The sequence below is a fragment of the Condylura cristata genome, unplaced genomic scaffold (genome assembly GCF_000260355.1).
Source record: "Condylura cristata isolate star-nosed mole 26May11 unplaced genomic scaffold, ConCri1.0 scaffold00019, whole genome shotgun sequence".
In the NCBI taxonomy this organism is placed as follows: Eukaryota; Metazoa; Chordata; class Mammalia; order Eulipotyphla; family Talpidae; genus Condylura; species Condylura cristata.
This window is the reverse complement of record NW_004567120.1, coordinates 1941549-1959556: the sequence shown is the minus strand read 5'-3', so window position 1 is coordinate 1959556 and position 18008 is coordinate 1941549. Positions and strand designations below refer to the sequence as shown.

General features: G+C 38.4%; 1 protein-coding gene across 2 annotated transcripts in view; it reads left to right on the top strand.

The window, feature by feature from the left end:
• Window positions 1-303: 303 nt before the first annotated feature.
• The window catches only part of ABCB7 (ATP-binding cassette, sub-family B (MDR/TAP), member 7), an 81730-nt gene continuing 64025 nt past the window's right edge, over window positions 304-18008 (top strand). For both annotated transcript variants that reach the window (XM_004685594.2, XM_004685593.2), the window contains exon 1: window positions 304-539. In XM_004685594.2, coding sequence (XP_004685651.1) covers window positions 372-539 — 168 coding nt within the window. In that variant the 5' untranslated portion in view covers window positions 304-371. The remainder of the gene's footprint in view (window positions 540-18008) is intronic.

Genomic DNA, 18008 nt, shown 5'->3' with positions numbered 1-18008 from the left:
AGTAGAGGCAGTAAGAAAGGAGTGGAACAACGGACAACATAAGGTTGCCAGATGCAATAGTTGAGACATATTAAAAAATAATTCGTTATGTGAAATTCAAATTTAACTGTGCATTCTTTATTTTATCTCGCAAATGTAGGAAAGGCGAGAAAATATATTGCTCCGATATTTCCTACTGTGTAAGAAAACACTCATAGAGACAATCCCTAAGAGAAAAAAGACTCGCCAAAGCACCCAAACCTTCAAAGCGATGCTATTTCCGGTCTCTGGACCTGGGAAAATGAGGGGGAGGGGAGAGGTTTAAGGTAGTGGCGATCGGTCCGCCAATATCCCATAATCCTCTGCTGTAGTTTCCTCTTTCTTCGCTCAAGATGGCGCTGCTCGCGATACATTCCTGGCGCTGGGCTGCAGCGGCGGCTGCTTTTGAAAAGCGCCGGTACTCGGCTATTCTGATCCGGCCTCTAGTCTCTGTCTGCGGCTCAGTGCCGCAGTGGAGGTCACGTCAGCTCGGCGCCTCGGGAACCGCTCAGCTCTCCCAGGTGAGATGCCGGTCACATGGAAGAGTAGGGCGAAGGACAAGGGGACCTTTGGGGAAAAGGTTGCCCTTGTAACCTCGGATCAGAGAGCGCGCCAACAAAAGAGGGTTGTCAGGCTATCTAGGAGCAGAATTAAGTGAAGAGGAAATTAGGATTAGTAGTGTGAGGAACAGGCAAAGGAAACCTTTGGGTTACAGCAAGTGGGGACGGAACGGGCTGGTTACCCACAGAGGGCACTTGGAGCGCTGGTGACTCTAGCAAGCTTTATAGTTTCCGTGAGTTTAAGAGACAGGGTAAGCATCATTCCCAGACTATTTACCTTTCTTAACAAAAGGAAAATCTGGGCTACTTTCCAAAATTAGTAATGGAATTTGAGAGCTATTTGCTTATGGTTCAAGTTTTACTCATTTGAAGGTAGCGATTTGGAGGGCACTTTAAAATGACAGCAAGTTATATATGAGAGCTGAAAACGGAGTTGGCACAGTTAAGGCCCTTGCCACCAGTGCTCCTTGATAGGCAAAACCTGTAATTATCTTTCTTTCCACAGCATTGGCTGCCCCAAATTCATATGCAAACACTATTGTTCTTTGAGCTGAAAATAGTATTCTTTGTACACACGTAAGGAACTTATCTTTAATGAATGTAACTGGTTGTAGTGCCTCTTAATATTTATGTCTTTTATTATCTAGCACTCAACAGTTTTTACAAATTATTTGTACTTGCTGTACTTCAGTGTATCTTTTTTATTTTTGAAATACTGAAAAGTTTGTTACCACTTGCTCATAAGTATCACTAAGTATTGTCAACTTTGTGTGAGAGAAAGTCTCTTAAATTTTAATTCTTTGCTAACAAATAGTTAATGTCTGCTAGATACAAGATAATGGAGTACCAAGAGAAACAGATACAAATTATGTCCTCAAGGATTGATCAGTTTAGTTAAGGAGTTGTTAAGGAGGTTGATTTGTACATTTACAAGAATGACTAAGAAACAAGGTAGTAGGTCAAATAGCAAATGAAAAGTATGAACAATAAAGGCTTTAGGCATCCATAGGAAATGCTGATAATTAAGAACTAGATTATCAAGAAGGTCTCTTGCTGGTGAAAGAAATGGAGAAACATTGCAGGCAGGGAGAATAGTGAATGACACTAGGTAAATGGAATGCTAGAGGAATTGGATCCATCTGTTCATTAATAATTATTGAATACCTTTACCGCAGTAATGAAACAAACTAGGCCCTATCTTTAAGGAGTTTACAGTCCAGTAGGGGAAATAAGTAAACAGGCAATTACAGTGGGATAGAACAGTCAACAGTAATATGCAGTGTATTGATTGAGAAGGCACTGAGTACTGGTATGCATGATCTTATGGTGGGGAAAATTGCCTTGAGTTCCTGATATCTAACTCAAGTCCTGAAAAGCTTAGAGAGGATAAAGAGGAAATAGTATGTGTAAAGATCTACAGGTAAGACATAGATAGCATGAACCTTTTGTACAACTACATATAGTTTAGACTAGTGAGATGTTAAAGATAAGAAGTTCCAGATTAGGCTGGAGAAGAAAACACAGACCATTTTATTAAGGTTTTTAAAACACTATTGAAAAGGAAATGTTTTAATTGGAATAACACTAGTTTGCAACATTGTATATGATGTATATTATATTGTATATGGTTTAGGGATATAGAGTTATACCTCTTCAAATGTATGTTATCAAACCACACCTGCCACCAAAACAGCTATAATTTCCCTATTATCTGGGTCCTCTTTGCTCCACCACTCCACCCTCGTTGTAGCCTCAATTTTATAGTAAGATTTCTAGGATATGTTTTGATTCAGTCTTGTCTATTCCTTTGTTTTATTTCTTGATAGTTCACATAGGACTGAAGTAAAAGCACTTTACAGTTAAGTTTGTAATACATGACCTCCTAGGAACTATTCTTGTAGTCCTCTAATAAGTCCTCTAAGTAGCTAAGATGAAACGTGTTTAAGACTTCCTCAGATTGAAAGAATGAAGGAGAACTCTAAGAATTTCAGAGAAGGTGATGACACTATAATACAGCTTTCTCTCCATTCATGAACACTATCTCCACAATATCCCCCAGTCTCTTCTAAATCTGCCATTTCTGTAGTGTGAACAAGGGAAAGATGTTTTTGTTTTCTACTTAAGGGCATGGAACTTTTACCATCTTTTTCTGAGATGTGGATTTAACAGGGAGATGTAGGAATGATTATAAAACTTTTCAAGTAGATACTGATATAACTGATACTGATACTGAGATACCTTCAAATTAATTAATGATGTACTTAAGATTACAAAATAAATATTGAATACATACTTTTAGGACAACCATTAGTATGTAGCATGATATTTTAAAGTGAAAGGAATTTTAGTGTATTGTTATGAAATCATGTTAGTGGACTGGATTTTTCTTTAGTTGAAATTCAGAAGAATAGAAAACAAAACATTAGTGCTTTATACATATTAAGAGAAGTATTACTCTATGTATTTTTTGTTTTATGTGCATGTACACATTTCCACATTTATGTGATTACTGGGATACTTTGTAAAATGTGTTTTCACACAGGATTATGCTCTAGAGTTAATGCAATGCCATATGGTAGCCACTATCTACTTAAAGTTAAATTAAATCAAAATTTTAATTCCACAATTGCATTAGCCTCATTTCAGTGGCTCAATAGTTGCAAGATATGGAACAGTTCCATCATTGCAGACAGTTCTATTAAACAGTATTGCTTCAAAGAATATCATATTCAGCCCTTCTAATTTACAGATGGGGAAACTGACTCTGTATAAATGACTGGCTTAAAGGTCATTTGTTCATTTATTGCATTCTCTGTGTCAGGTATTTATATAAGAATAAATAAGATGCCAGCAGGAACTAACCACACAATAAGTTATTGTTGAATTGTAAAGCTACTAATTTAATAATTACTAGAGTGCTATTGAAGGACTGAACTGTTGAGCATATGTCCATGTGCCTATTGGCCATTTATAGATTTTTTTTTGAGAGATGTCTATTCACATCCTCATCCTTTGCCTGTTTTTTAAGTGTGCTATTGGGCTTTGTTACTGAGTTGTGAGAATTCCTTACTGGTCCCTTATCAGATATATGTTTTGTAAGTATTATTTCCCATTCTCTGGCTTTTCTTTTTATATTCTTGATAGTGTTCTTTGAAGCACAAAGTTTTATTTTAATGAAATCAAATTTAATTTTTCTGTGCTTGTTATACTTTTGGTGTTATAGATAATAATTATTGCCAAGTGTGAGGTCATGAGGATATACCCATATGTTTTCTAAGAGAATTTTGTGAATTAATTTTAGTGAGGTATAGAAACATTACTCTTTTGTCATCCTAGTTACTTTTCTTGTTGTTTTACACACACACAGAGGGGCCTCGTATCTGTAAATATTCTAACACACATTGTTATGCTCTGCTTTTTAGGACTTTTCAAGGAGCTGAGAAAAGGAGGGAAATTAAATATTTATATGTTTTTAAAATATTAACCTTGTTAATCATTCTGATTCTCTTCATTTGTTGTGTGTTGGAATTACCATCTGAAGTCATTTCCTTATCCCAGTACAATTGTGTTCCCATCCATCTGCTTTGTGATGTTACCAGCAAATATATTACATCTCTCTATGCTTATCGGCTCAGTACTGTATTATACGTATTATTTTATACAATTGCTTTTTAAATCAGTTCGAAGAAAGGAGATTGCTGATTGTTTCATATGAACGTTTTAAGTTTGATAGGCTCCATTTGTCAGTTTTTGCTTTTGTTACATGATTTTGATGCTCTATACAAGAAAACTGCCAAATCCAGTGCCATGATGTTTTCTTATAAAAGTTTTATATTGTACTTACGTTTAAATCTTTAATCTACTTTGAGTAGATTAAAGTCCGACTTCATTCTTTTGCATGTGGCTAGCCAGGTTACCCTTACCATTTGTTTAAGAAATTGTCTTCTCCCCTTTATGTGGTTTGATACCCTTGTTGAAGTTCATTTTGTTATATGGGCATGATTATATTTCTGGGCTTTCTGTTCTTTTCTGTTGAGCCATATGTCTGTTGTTTGATATGCCAGTCCCAGAGTGTTTTCATTATTGTTGTTTTGTAATATGTTGTGAAACCAGAAGTGTGAGGTCCCCAAATTTGCCAACTTCCAAAATTATTGTGGCTTTTTAGCTTCCTGTGAGTACCATATGAATTTAGATATTTTTCTGTTTCTGAAAAAAATGTCATTGGGACTTTGACTGAGATTGTATTGACTCTGTAGATTGCTATTGGGAGTATGGATCTTTTACTAATAATTACTTGTATCTATCTTTCCATCTTCTTTGTGTCTTTTTTCTTTCATCCAGAGTAGAAGTCTTTTGCCTGCTAGGTTAAGTGTATTTCTAATTATTATTTTTTGATAACATTGTAAATGGGGTTGTTTTCATAACTCATAGAAATGCATTTGAGTTCTATATGATTTTGTAGTCTGCAACTTCGTTGAATTTATGAGTTCTAAAGAAAGTATTATTTTAGAATTGTCTAGGGCTTTCTTCACTTATTAGATCATATGTAAGTAGAAATAATTTTACTCCTTCCTGTCGATTTTGGATACCTTTTTATTTCCTTTTTCCCTCTAGTTGCTATGAGTAGGTTGTCCAGTACTGTGTTGAAGAGAAATGGTGAAAGTGGAATCCTTACTTTGTTCATGAACTTTGGGAAAATCTTTTAGTCTTTCCCTGTTATATATGTTCACTGTTTTCTCTTCAAATATGAATTATATTATGTTGAAGTTTTCTTCTTTTTTGTACACTTTTCATTGTTTTTACCACTAATGGCTGTTGAATCTTGACAAATGCTTTTTCTGTATCCATTATTTGAGCCTGTGTGGTATATCACATTATTTGATTGTGATATGTCGAACCATACTTACACTGTAAGAATGATTCCTTACTTGGTTATGGTGTATGCTTATTTTAATGTGTTTTTGAATGAAGTTTCCTAGTATCTTTTTGAATGTATTTTTGTTGTTATTTATGAGGACTCTTCATCTGTATGAAGTATGACTATATTATCAGGGTAATGGTGACTTTATAGAATAAATTTTGTAGTATTCTCTTCAGTATTTTGAAAGAGGTTAGGGAGAATTATTATCAATTCTTTTAAATTTTAGCAGAGTTTGACTGTGAAACCATCTGATTCGGGCTTCTCTTTTATGGATGTTTAAAAAAAAACCCATTTTAGTAAGATGTGGTACATATACACAATGGAATATTACTCAGCAATCAAAAAAGATAAACTCATGCCTTTTGCAGCAACATGGATGGAGCCGGAAGGGATCATATTTAAGTGAAATAGACCAGAAGGAAAAAAAAATACTGGACGATTTCACTCATAGCAGGAGCATAAAGGACCAGTGGAAAAAATAATAATGAAGAACTATATAACAGAGACATTTTACAGAGGTGGAGTAGGGAATGGAATCAGACATGGGGTGCGGGTAGTGCACGGGACTATAGTGATGGCACAAGGGTGAGTTGGTGATGGGAAGCCCACGGGGATTACAACTGAGATGGAAAAAGGCACAAAATGATGTAAAAATAAACTACTATTTAAAAAAAGCTATTTTATTTTTTTAGATTCATTGTTGGTAGTTTATATGTTTGTAAAAAGTTCTCCATTTTCTATAGGTTATTGAGTTTATTGGCATATTACTGATTCTAATATTCTCCTGTAATCCTTTTTATTTTTGTGACATCAATTATGATGTTTTCACATTCATTTCTGATTTTGTTTGAGTCTTTTTTGTTTTTTCTTACATCACTTTGTCACTGACCCCAGAAGGGTCCTCTGGTTATTGGTAGCCAATTAATATAAAAACTAGGTTCACTAAAGCAGAACAAGAACTTTATTGTTTGATAAACAGTAGAGAATAGGGAGCTTATGTTCCAATGCACCTTCCCATTTAGGGTTCAAAGGGGGAGCTGTTCTTAAAGTAACCAAGGGGATAGGAGTTTCTTCAGGGTTGGGTCTTGCATGCATTTAAAAAATTGCATTATTTATCCCTTAGCTAGGTTGTACAGATTCAAGCTGTTTTGACTAGTTCTGCTGCTGGACCTTTAAACAGAAGCCACTCTTTCAAAAGATTCCACTTAGAAAAGAATAATAACTGGAAGAAGTTGGTGAAATGTTTAATGTTTTGCACAGGGTAAAATTTTACACGGGGTAACAAAATCCCTTTTCTGTTTACATTCTCCTCATCTTGAGGGTAAGAGTTGATGGTTTGTCTTATATATGTACTTCCTGCTGACTAGGTACAATGCTATTCTCTCTAAAATTAGAGGACCAGAATCATTCTCTGGCTAATCTTAATCGTTTGTGAATCACCTGGGGCTGCTCTGAGCTACTCGTATCCTTAGACCACCATCACCTACGGATTTTTTGCTTCTGTTCTTTTTTTTTTTGTTTTTTTTTTTTTAAAGATTTATTTATTTGTGCATACAGAACTGGGGTACAGGCCAGAGCTCAGGGGCAGCAAGAGGCTTCACCAGAGACAGAGTGGGGAGCAGAACAGGCAGATGGATGAAGTACACTGCTGAGGGGAGCAGCGGGCGGGCCAGGAGAGGTCTGCCACGCCATGTGGTCACCTCTGGGGCAGGCAGCAGGTGGGAATCGAACTCATGCGGAAGTGGCTTTAGCTTCTCAATGCTGTGCTTTAACCTGCTGCGCCACCAGGGAGGGCCTGCTTCTGTTCTTTTACTTGCAAAGGAGTAAGCATGTTGAAAATTTCTGGGTTATACATGAGAAGTGAAAGAATGGCAACTGGGGAACCAGGGAAGGAGGAAATCACCTGACACTAGGGAGCACATTTTTGACTGCTGTTCAGGTACCATAGGCCATAGTTCCTCCATGTCCAAAGATATGTAGTCATTTTGCTTGGTCATATATAACCTGAGTTAGGGAATAAACTGTTTTTGCTTTTAGTTGGAGGTACTCAAGCACTCAAGCATCTGGGACAGAGGGAATCTGAAAATGTGGTCAGATATGGAATTAGCAACAAATTAAACAAAGTTTAACTAATGGAAATATATATATATATAAATAAATCTTTATATATATATATATGTTTATATATATGTATATATATATATAAAGATTTATTTATTTGTGCATACAGAACTGGGGTACAGGCCAGAGGCTCAGGGGCGGCGAGAGGTTTCACCATAGACAGAGTGGGGAGCAGAACAGGCAGATCGAAGTACACTGCTGAGGTGAGCAGCGGGTGGGTCAGGAGAGGTCTGCCACTCTATGTGGTCACCTCTGGGGCAGGCGGGAATCGAACTCATGCAGAAGTGGCCTTAGCTTCTCAGTGCTGTGCTTTAACCCGCTGTGCCACCAGGGAGGGCCGGAAATATATATATATATTTTTGGAAATATATTTTTAAAGATTTATTTATTTATGCATGCAGAGGGGTACAGGCCAGAGGTGCAGGAGGTGAGAGGATTCACCAGAGACAGAGTGGGGAGCAGAACAGGCAGATATACTGAAATACACTTTTGAGGTTAGCTGCGGGTAGGTCAGGAGAAGTCTGCCACGCCATGTGGGTCAGCTCCCTGGCCGGGATTGAACTCGTGCTGTGGTGGCTGCGGATAGCTTCATAGTGCTGTGCTTCAATCTGTTGCACCACCATGGAGGGCCCAACTACTGGAAATATTAAGCCTAACATACAAAGGAGTAGAAATGCCAATTTCAGTATATATTCTTGATGGCTTTTATCACTCTGTGAATCCATGAGAAAAATACTTTCTAATGCAGGTTCCTGAGGTGAAACCTGTTAGAGCCATGTGGACTGCTAACCTAATTTTTTCCAAGTGAGTTTCCACCTCAAATAAAAATATTTATATATATAAAGATGTATTGCACAAAGATGTATCCTGAGGAGGCAGGATAATACCAGTCATTTTAAAGTTTATGTTATCATTTTGGAGAATTAGGGCTAAAACTCTTTTAAGCCAGTGTTTGGTGAGTAGAAAGGTCTAGGAGGAAGTTTAAAATACATGCAGATAAATTGGAGGTGTTCCCTGTTGGTACTTGACACTAAAATCTTGACATAATTTAGTAGATCTGTATTTTTTTCTCTTCATTAGAATTTTATTTATTTATTTATATACCTTGCATCATTCTTCCTTTCTATACAATGTATGGTAGATCTGAATTTTAACTAATTTTTCTATGTTGTCTTTAACTAAGAGAAGAGGTAGGAAATGAGAAATAAATCCCATTAATTAGGCAGTTCACTTTTATCCACTAGCAAACACCTGGTTTTGATGTTCAAATGCCCTAAAGGTTTCACATGTTTTCCAGAATGTAGAATGGACTGTTCAATTGGGGGATGTCAGGAAGAAACAAGGGATAGGGGCATTTTTCATTAGTTGATCTAACTCTGTGGAATACTTTTAGGGGCATCATGATTCATAGTGAAATGAGCTAGTCTTGAGAAGTTATAGGCATTACTATAGGGTGTTCATCATCATGTACAAAAGAGGTTTTAGGTGACATCCAACAGTGATGATGTTTCCAGGTTTTGAAGTAGCAAGAGAAATACTTACTGAAGAGTTACCTTTCCATGCCATGGAAGACCTTAGGGAAATGAGGATAATAAGAAATATAACTATAGGCAAGGTCTCCCTGGTGGCTCAGAGGGTTAGTCTCAGCACTATGAAGCTGCCAGCAGCCACTGCAGCATGAGTTCTATCCTTGGCCAGGAAGCTAACCCACATGGTGCAGCAGACCTCTCCTATCTGGCCCACTGCTCCCCTCAGCAGTGTATTTTAATTAGTTTGCCTGTTCTGATACCCACTCTATCTCTGGGGGGATCCTCTCACCCCCACATACCCCTAGCCTACACCCCAGCTCTTGTATGCATGCATGCATCCATGCATAAATAAATAAATAGGTAAATAAACAAATGTGATATAATTGTAGTTGACAATAAGTACCCATGGTGTGTCTGTGTGTCTGTGTGTGTTTGTGTATGTAGTCGAATGTTAATCTGAAGGCCTGCTAGTAACTTGGTTCAATCCCTTTATTAATACACAAAAATGCATAAGAAAATAATCTCAGCTAAACAAGCAGGGGGACCCATTCCTATGTTAAATATCATAGAGCCTGTCATCATTTAAAGAATTCCTAAAGATTACAAACGAAGTGAGCCCAGCCTTTTAGCATTATGGAAAGACTCATAAGTAAATGGAAAATTAATGTTATAAAGGCAAAAAAGGATGGCAACTACAATCCAAGATTCAGGCATCACTTACCTCTTGTACTGCCTAAAAAGCAGCTTAAAGTTGGAGAGGTGTTCACAGGACTATCTCGATGCCTGGAGAAGTTGGCTGGTCTGATTCTTCCGCAGGCTTCACTCATGTATGGTGAATCCAAGAGTCTTTCCCCTGCAGGAATAATGAGTGTATGGTGAGTATCATGAGGTAGGTCTCTCACACTGGCAACAATTGATCTTGCAGCTGATTAGTTTTCCAAGTTTTTAACAACCCAACCCCCAGGTTTATAAGTGCAGATGCACGTTGGTGGGCAGGCTGTACCACATTTCCAAAGGCGTAATGAGCCCTGACCATTCTCCCAAATGAGTTTCATTTTTAAATTATTCTAACCTCATTTGGATTACTATTGCTTTTTCAAGGGCTGGGATAGGACATCTGTGGAACAACTCAGTGTGCTCACCATGTCTCTCTTTTTGGAGCTGTTCTAAGCCTTAGAAAGTTGACAAGCAACATTCTAGTCCAATTTTCATTGGTTTACTGGCTTAGCTTTGCCAAGTGTCTTTTGAGTTTGATTTGCGCTTTCACTATTTTACATGATGACTGGGGTCTCTGTGAGGCATGGAGCACCCAGTTGGTTCCTTGTGCCTTAACTACTAATCAAGTTTTTTTAATATATAAATGTGGGTCTTTTATTGCTCTGAACTGACATGGGAAACCTAAACCTTGAAATTATTTCCTTTAGCATAGCTTAGCCACCTACTTGGTAGTTCTGGCTCTGGTAGGGAATACCTCAACACATCCCAGGAAGGTATCTATCAGAACTAATAGGTATGGGAAATTTCCAGGTGCTCTGGGAATCATATAGAAATCAATTTGCAATTTGCATTCTTCTCCTGGACAGTTCCCCTTTTTTGTACTGTTCATTAGCAGTTGGCTCATTTACTAGACCATCCTAAATCATCCCTACCCATTCCCCATCTTGACCACCCCCCATACCTAGTTATGCAAGATTCTTGAAGTCAGAAATCAGGAGTGTTGAATGGTCAGGTGTGGGGATTATTGCTGGTGCATTTAGGACATTGTTCACACACGTTGAGGTTGTTTCTAAGCTTGGGGCTACTATAGATTTAATTTTCCAGTTATATAGAGCTTCCTTCCCATAGTGGGAGCTGTTGTGAACTTCTGTCAATTCCTAAGTGATCAAAGGAGGGATGAACATTTGATTGCCTTGGGAGGGCTGAACCCTTTGACCCCATCTTTCTGACAGTTTTTCTTCATCTTCAGTATATAATGGGGTGCAATTTGAGGCTTCACTGGAATTAAAGGCAGCTGCAACACTTCTACTTCCTGGGCTGCCCTTTTTGCAGTGGCATCTGCCCTATTATTCTCTTGTGTGATTTGGATGTTCCCCTTTTGGTCACCTCCGCAGCAAATAACTGCCACCTATTTGGGGATCTCAGCCCCAAAGAAGGCATGTTTTACTCTTTCATTTAAGGCATGTTTTACTCTTTCATTTGTAGACACTAATAACCTCCTTTATTTCCAAATGGACGCTATGGGTCTGGAGTACTAAAGTAGGTATATTTTGAATCTATGTATGTATTTACTCCTTTTTTCTTCTCGTACCTCCAAGGCCTACACTAATACAGCAAGTTCTTCTTTTTGAACTGAGGTGCTCAGAGGCACAACCCTGGCTGCTTTGATTTTATACATACTAATAATGACGTAATCTGATTTCCTCTTTCTTCCTTTCATGAAAATACTCTCATCAATATACCATTTCTCATCAGTGTTTTTAGAGAGCCTCATTTTCCAAATCATGTTTACTTGAGCAGTTTCACTTGTTTCTATAAACTTGTGTTCTAAATTCTTACTTGGAGAAGGGAGCAAATGTTCCAAATTCTTGCTTAGATAAAGGATCAATCAAAGTAGCTATATTTAGAATATTGCCCGTTTTCAGGATGATGGGATGATTGACCACTAGTATTGCCTGGTATTTATTAAATCTTCCTGGAGACAACCCATCTCTCCCCTTAGCTACCAGAAGGGACACAACCTTCTGTGGAACCCAGATAGTGGTGGGTTGGCCAAAAGTTAGCTTGGTAGAGTTGGCTGCCAATGTGCTAAGGCATGGGGGATCAGACTTCAGTTGTTCAGATACATGTTATCACCCAGTTAAGGGGCCCTAACTGCTGAGTCAAAAACTCCCAGAGCCTATCCTGTTTTATGAACATTGTCATAGAACATTTGTCTAAATTAAAGACTGGGGCGGTTGGGGGGGGTGTTAAGCAGGCCAAAAGCTGGAGTCCTCATTAGTTCCCTTTTAAAATTGTTTAAAGAACTGTTGACTCACTGGGTCCTAGATAGAGGGAATGGCTTTGTTCCTTTGGAGGGCTTGGTAAAGGGGCTAGGCAATAAACTGAAGTTCAGGATCCAAATTCTACATAATCTGGCCTTGTGTAGTGAACTGTCTCAATTGCTTGCCAATGGTAGGTATGGTGATTTTACAGAGAGCCTCCTTTCTTTCTGGAGGGAGGCTTCTGTTTCCTTTTTCTATTATGAATCTCAAATAAATGATACTCTGTAAGGAAAGCTGAGCCTTAGTTTTAGAAACTTTATAACCTCTTTCTGTTAAGTGCTTGAGACCAATTACAATGTTATTCTCAGATAACTCTTGGTGGAGCTGGCTGTCTGGAGCTTATCCACTCAATACAGAGTGCTCCCTTCATCAGAGTTACGTCTCTTAAATCCTTTGCCAACATTTTGTCTAATATGGGGTGTGGCTTTAACACTTTTTCAGGTCCTGCCATTCAAACATGGAGAGTTCCTATGATTCTTAAAGAAATGCAGAAGAACATATCTTTCAAGTCCAGAACAGTATGGAAATGGAATTGGGGGGAGGGGTAAAGGTTGCCAAAGGAGTGAAAGGATTAGGGACCACTGGGTGGGTACTCATTTATTGCTCTCAAGTTCTGTATATGGTATTCTTCATTAAGCTGCTTCACTGGCAAAATTATATAAGGAGATCTGCAGGGATGAGGCATTCCATGTTGAATTAAAATTTTGACTGTGCTCAGTTCCTACTAGATCATATTTTCTTAAATTTTTTTGGTTATGATTAAAATCAAGTTCTATTGTATCACTTGTCTATGTTCTAGCTTTAGAGCATAGGGCCTCTTTTTCTATGGGATATTGTTCAATGTTAGGACATCTTTCCTGGAGTTTAATCTAATATGTATAGGTGCTGCATTTTGGATCTTCCTACGTTGCCCTGAGACCTAACTTCTCAGTTTGTCCCTTGGGTGGGTGGGGGGCTCTCTTTTCATCCAAAGATTTATTTATTTATGCATATAAGAACTGGGGTACAGGCCAGAGGTACAGGGGGTGAAATGATTCACCAGAGACAGAGTGGGGAGGGGAGCAGGCAAATTGAGTGAAATACACTGCTGAGGGGAGTAGGGGTGAGACAGGAGAGGTCTGCTGGGCCCTCTAGGTTAGCTCCCTGGTAGGGGGTTGAACTCATGCTGCATTGGCTGCACACAGCTTCATAGTGCTGAGACTTAACTCCTTGTAGCATCAGGGGTGCCCTGAGGACTATCTCTTTAACAGGTTCTCCTCTGTTTGTGGACAGGAGGACTCTTAGATTTGCTCTGGTTGAACAAGGGATGGAGACTTCAGGCTTGGGTCCATTTAGATAGTCTGGCCCACCTTATATATAGGACATTGCCCCAATAAGAGAATTGGGCACTCTGGGACATACAGAAAAGAATGGGTCAGATATTTTCCACTTATCTCAAAAGTAATAGATTTTAGAAAGTGTGTACTTTTGTTATCCCCCAGCATTCCTTTGATGACACAGTTTGTAAAAGTAAGTTTTTACTTTTTGTATTCACTATTGAGTATGCTGATACAACATTCACTGAAGCCCCCTTATGCCCATTCCCAGCTGAGGTTTCTTAGGGGTTAGGAGCATTATCTTAGGAGCCAGCTGAGAAACCCTGTAGTCCTGGCCCTGTCAGTCCTCATCTACCTGGGTCATTTGTAGCCTAGGGCAATTGGGGTGGATAACAAGGTCTGCCACTTTCCTCCCAAATTGGGGATGAAATGAGAAATTCCCCTATCAGTATCTTTCCTTTTTGCAGATTGCACATTGAGCTGGGCCTAGTTTTCTTGGTGTCTTGGTTCCACATTTGGGGCTACTATGACTTTCCAGTGTGGCAGGTGCCTGTTGCTACCCTCCTTTTTAACCTGGCTGGTAATGGAAGGCAACAGCCAGTAGAACAGCCTTCCCCTCCACCCCCAGATCCTTGTCTTTTCATCTTCAGCCACATTTTAGTTATCGAACATAGCATGTGCAGTGTCTTTCAACTGATTGGTGGGAGTATTTGGGCCAAAGTCTCACTTTTAGAGCTTCTGCCTGATGTTTAGGGCACTTTGAGAGATGAAGTAGGTACACAAAACCATTGATTCATTGGGTTATATAGGCTATACTGGTGGGAGCACTCTCTAAGTCTCTTTAGGAATGCCGACGAGTTTCCTGGTCCCTCTGAATAACCTCTCCTGGACCTTTCTCCAGCTTTTTAGTCGTTGGTCTTCAGCCTTTATTCCTTTTAGATGTATGTTTCTATAATGTTCCAGCCTTCTATTATCTAAGTCATTGTTGGGGGGGTAGGCACATCATTGGGGACTGCTAAGTTGGCTGGTGTTAAAATGATATGACCTATTTTCTTGGCCAGACTCCTCTGGCTTTTGCCACTATTGCCATTTTTTTTTCCTAGTTGGGAGGGTATTGAGCAGGGGCTGGATATCAGCCCAAGAAGGGCAGTAAGTGGCAAAAAAAATACCCCCTTATCATCTTTAGAAAGCCCTTGGGGTCATAGAGTTGACCTTCAAGTTGTAGGGGTCCAGGATTGAAAAAGGAATAAAGACATTTCTTAGTTGTTCATCTTTATTAGGAACTTGCCTTAAAGGCCACACTAGGTTGAGTCAATAGGTGGTACTGTTCCTGGTCCTGGCAGGACTCCGCAGGGGTAATTGGAAGAGACCAGTGTTAGTTTTTGGGTAAGGAGTGAGGCCACAGGGGATTTGATGAATCTATTCCACTTAAGATCAGTGGGATAGAGCTGGGTACAGAGGGCTTGAGGAGGCAATGGGACAGAGAAAGGGGGAAATCAAGGGTATGTCTCCACATTATTTCTTCTCTCCCTCTGTAGGGCTCTTTGCTGAGCCTGAAGCCCTTCTTGCATTCCCAACCCTGGACTTCTGCCTCCATGCATTTCCCTGCACTAACTCCTGAATCTCCTCTGTGTCCCTGTGATGCAGTCTGTACTGTTCCTTTAAGTCCATGGGCTTCTTCAGTCTCACCTCCAGCTGCAGGCTTCTCAATGTAGTGTCTATTTGGTCAATTGTTAGATGTTCTTCTTGGGAGCAAAGGAAGAAACTTCCTCTGTCACCATATTGGTGACCTTATCTTCCCTTGAATGTGTTTTTCCATCTGTTTGCTTCAGCTTACATGTGTCCTTAAATATAAAGTGGGTCTTAGGTAGATAGTGTGTAGTTATATCTTGCTTTCTTTTATCCTTTTTTATCACTCTATAGCCTTTTACTGGAGTACTTTACCACATAAATTTTAAAGTAATTGTTAAAGAGGACTTTAACACTGCCGTTTGCTCAGTTTTTTGTCTTACAGCTCTTTTGTACTACGTTTCATCTTGTGCTTCCTTTGTTTTTCATTGATTTTCCTGTAGTGATATTCTTTGATTTCATTTTCTTTCGTCTATCTCATATAGGTATGTACTTTGTGGTCCTCTTTGAGGCTTATATAGGATATCTTATAACAATTTGTTTTAGGATAATAGCAAATTCATTCACTTAAAAACTACATAAGGGGACTTTAAAATTACATTTGACTTTTAAGTGCATCTTATTATTAAAATTTGTGTCATTTGTGTGAATGGTTAAGCAAACAACTGTAAACCCATAGTACCAACCATTACTGAGAAATAAAGGAAACTTTCACATATGCAACAGTTTGGATAAATTCTGAGAGAATTATGTTGAGAGAAATAAGCAGTTTTAAAAATTTATGTATTCTGAATGAATTAAATTTCTATAATCTTGAAATCCCAAAGTTATAGAAAGAGAACAGATTGGTGGTTGCCAGGTTAAGGAGGGACGTGGATATTTCTATTACAGAGTAATTATGTCATTCTTAAAAAATTCCACAGTTTTACTCTTCCCCACAATCTTTATGTTAGTGCTATTGGAATTGCAACTTATTGTAGTATAGACTCATTAAATACTCCTACTTACAGTTATTGATTATTTTTATATTTTTTTCAGTTCTATTTATTTTTTTATTTTATTTTATTTTTTTTAAGATTTTATTTTATTTGTGCATACAGAACTGGGATACAGGCCAGAGATGTGGAGGGTGAGAGAATTCACCAGAGACAGAGTGGAGTGCAGAACAGGCAGATCAACGAAGTACACTGCTGAGGGGAGCAGCGGGCGGGTCAGGAGAGGTCTGCCACGCCATGTGGTCCACCTGGGCAGGCGGGAATCGAACTCATGAGGAAGAGGCTTTAGATTCTCAGTGCTGTGCTTTAACCCGCTGCGCCACCAGGGAGGGCCTCTATTTATTTTTTAAAATCTTGAAAAATATAATTGTTTTCACAATATTTTCAACTTCAAAACTGTTCACACTGGACATGTATAGCAGCCCAGTCTACCGAAATACGAAGTTAAAGAAGCCAAATTGTTCCATGGAGAGACTACCACAATGATGGTTAAAAAGGCAAGAAAAAGCACCATTCAAATCACTGATTGCAATTTCTTTGTTCAGTTGTATTATGGGTTGGTCAGATGTTTTACTTCACATAAGCATAGCTATAATGAATGGCTTACAATGTTAGGAACAGAATCCAATATTTCTTACATAGTAATATATATAAGCCAAGACTAATTCTCATGAGAATAATAGCTGTATCTTCAGTAACCAAAGCCAGACTTAAATATAATGAATTATTTCCGATTAACAAACCCTGAGAAAAAGGAGATTATTTTTGATAGGAACAAATGCAAATTTAAGACTGATCTAAGAAATCTGCTTAACAGAACTTGAATTTATTTTTTTATTTTTATTTTTTAAAGGTTTATTTATTCATACAAAACTGGGGTACAGGCCAGAGGTGGGGGGGGTAGAGAGGATTCACTAGAGAAAGATTAGGGAGCAGAACAGACAGGTTAACTGAAATACACTGCTGAAGGGATTAGAGGGTGGTTCAGGTGATGTCTGCGACATCATGTGGGTCACTTCTCTGGCCAGGGTTCAACTTGTGCTGCAGTGATTGTGGTAACTTCATAGTGCTGTGCTTTAACCTGTTGCACCACCAGGGAGGGGCCTACTTATTTTAAAAAGTTTAATAGATGTCAGTTATCCATTAGGTCTAGTTTAGCCTCAAAAAATTAAAAGACAATTCACTAAGATTTAGAGGTCATTTAATTTAATTAATCATCATTTGGTACAAATTGACTGGTGCTTCCTTCTTTCCTCATTTTCTTTACAACAAGCCCATGGAGTCAGTTCTATTTTCAGTAAATGTTTGATGGCTTTTTACTTAATAACAATCTCAGCATTTTTTATTAAAGAAAGAAGAATACAAAACTTTGGCAATACATAAATGTAACACAGTGACAAGAGTGCTTTTAAAATTAAACCTGCTAATACTGCCTTCACAGTGTGGAAATTGTGCTACATTAGACCAGAAGAGGGTCCCCCTTTCCTCAAATGTTTTAGTATTTCACCACATGAACAAACAACTTTGTATTTGAACAGTAGCTCTATTAGAGAACAGCCATCACTGATAATAAGATCATTAAATTGGTCTTGGATTTGGTCCATAGTTTGTGGAAGTTGTTGAGTTGGAATATACCACTCATATTCTTCTGCCTTTTCTAACATTTCTTAAAAACAGCACTCAGTAAATTCTTCCCGTAATTCCTCTTCTATTATTTGTTGAATTTCTCTTCATTTTCCATCCACATGTACCCTGCAGATGGATTGTCATGTTCATGAGAATGACTGTTAATAATCACATCTTCATTGATGATGTTTGGGACAGTAGTGGTGTGACTTAGATCTTCCATGGTTGGCATTAGTTATCACTTTTTTTTTT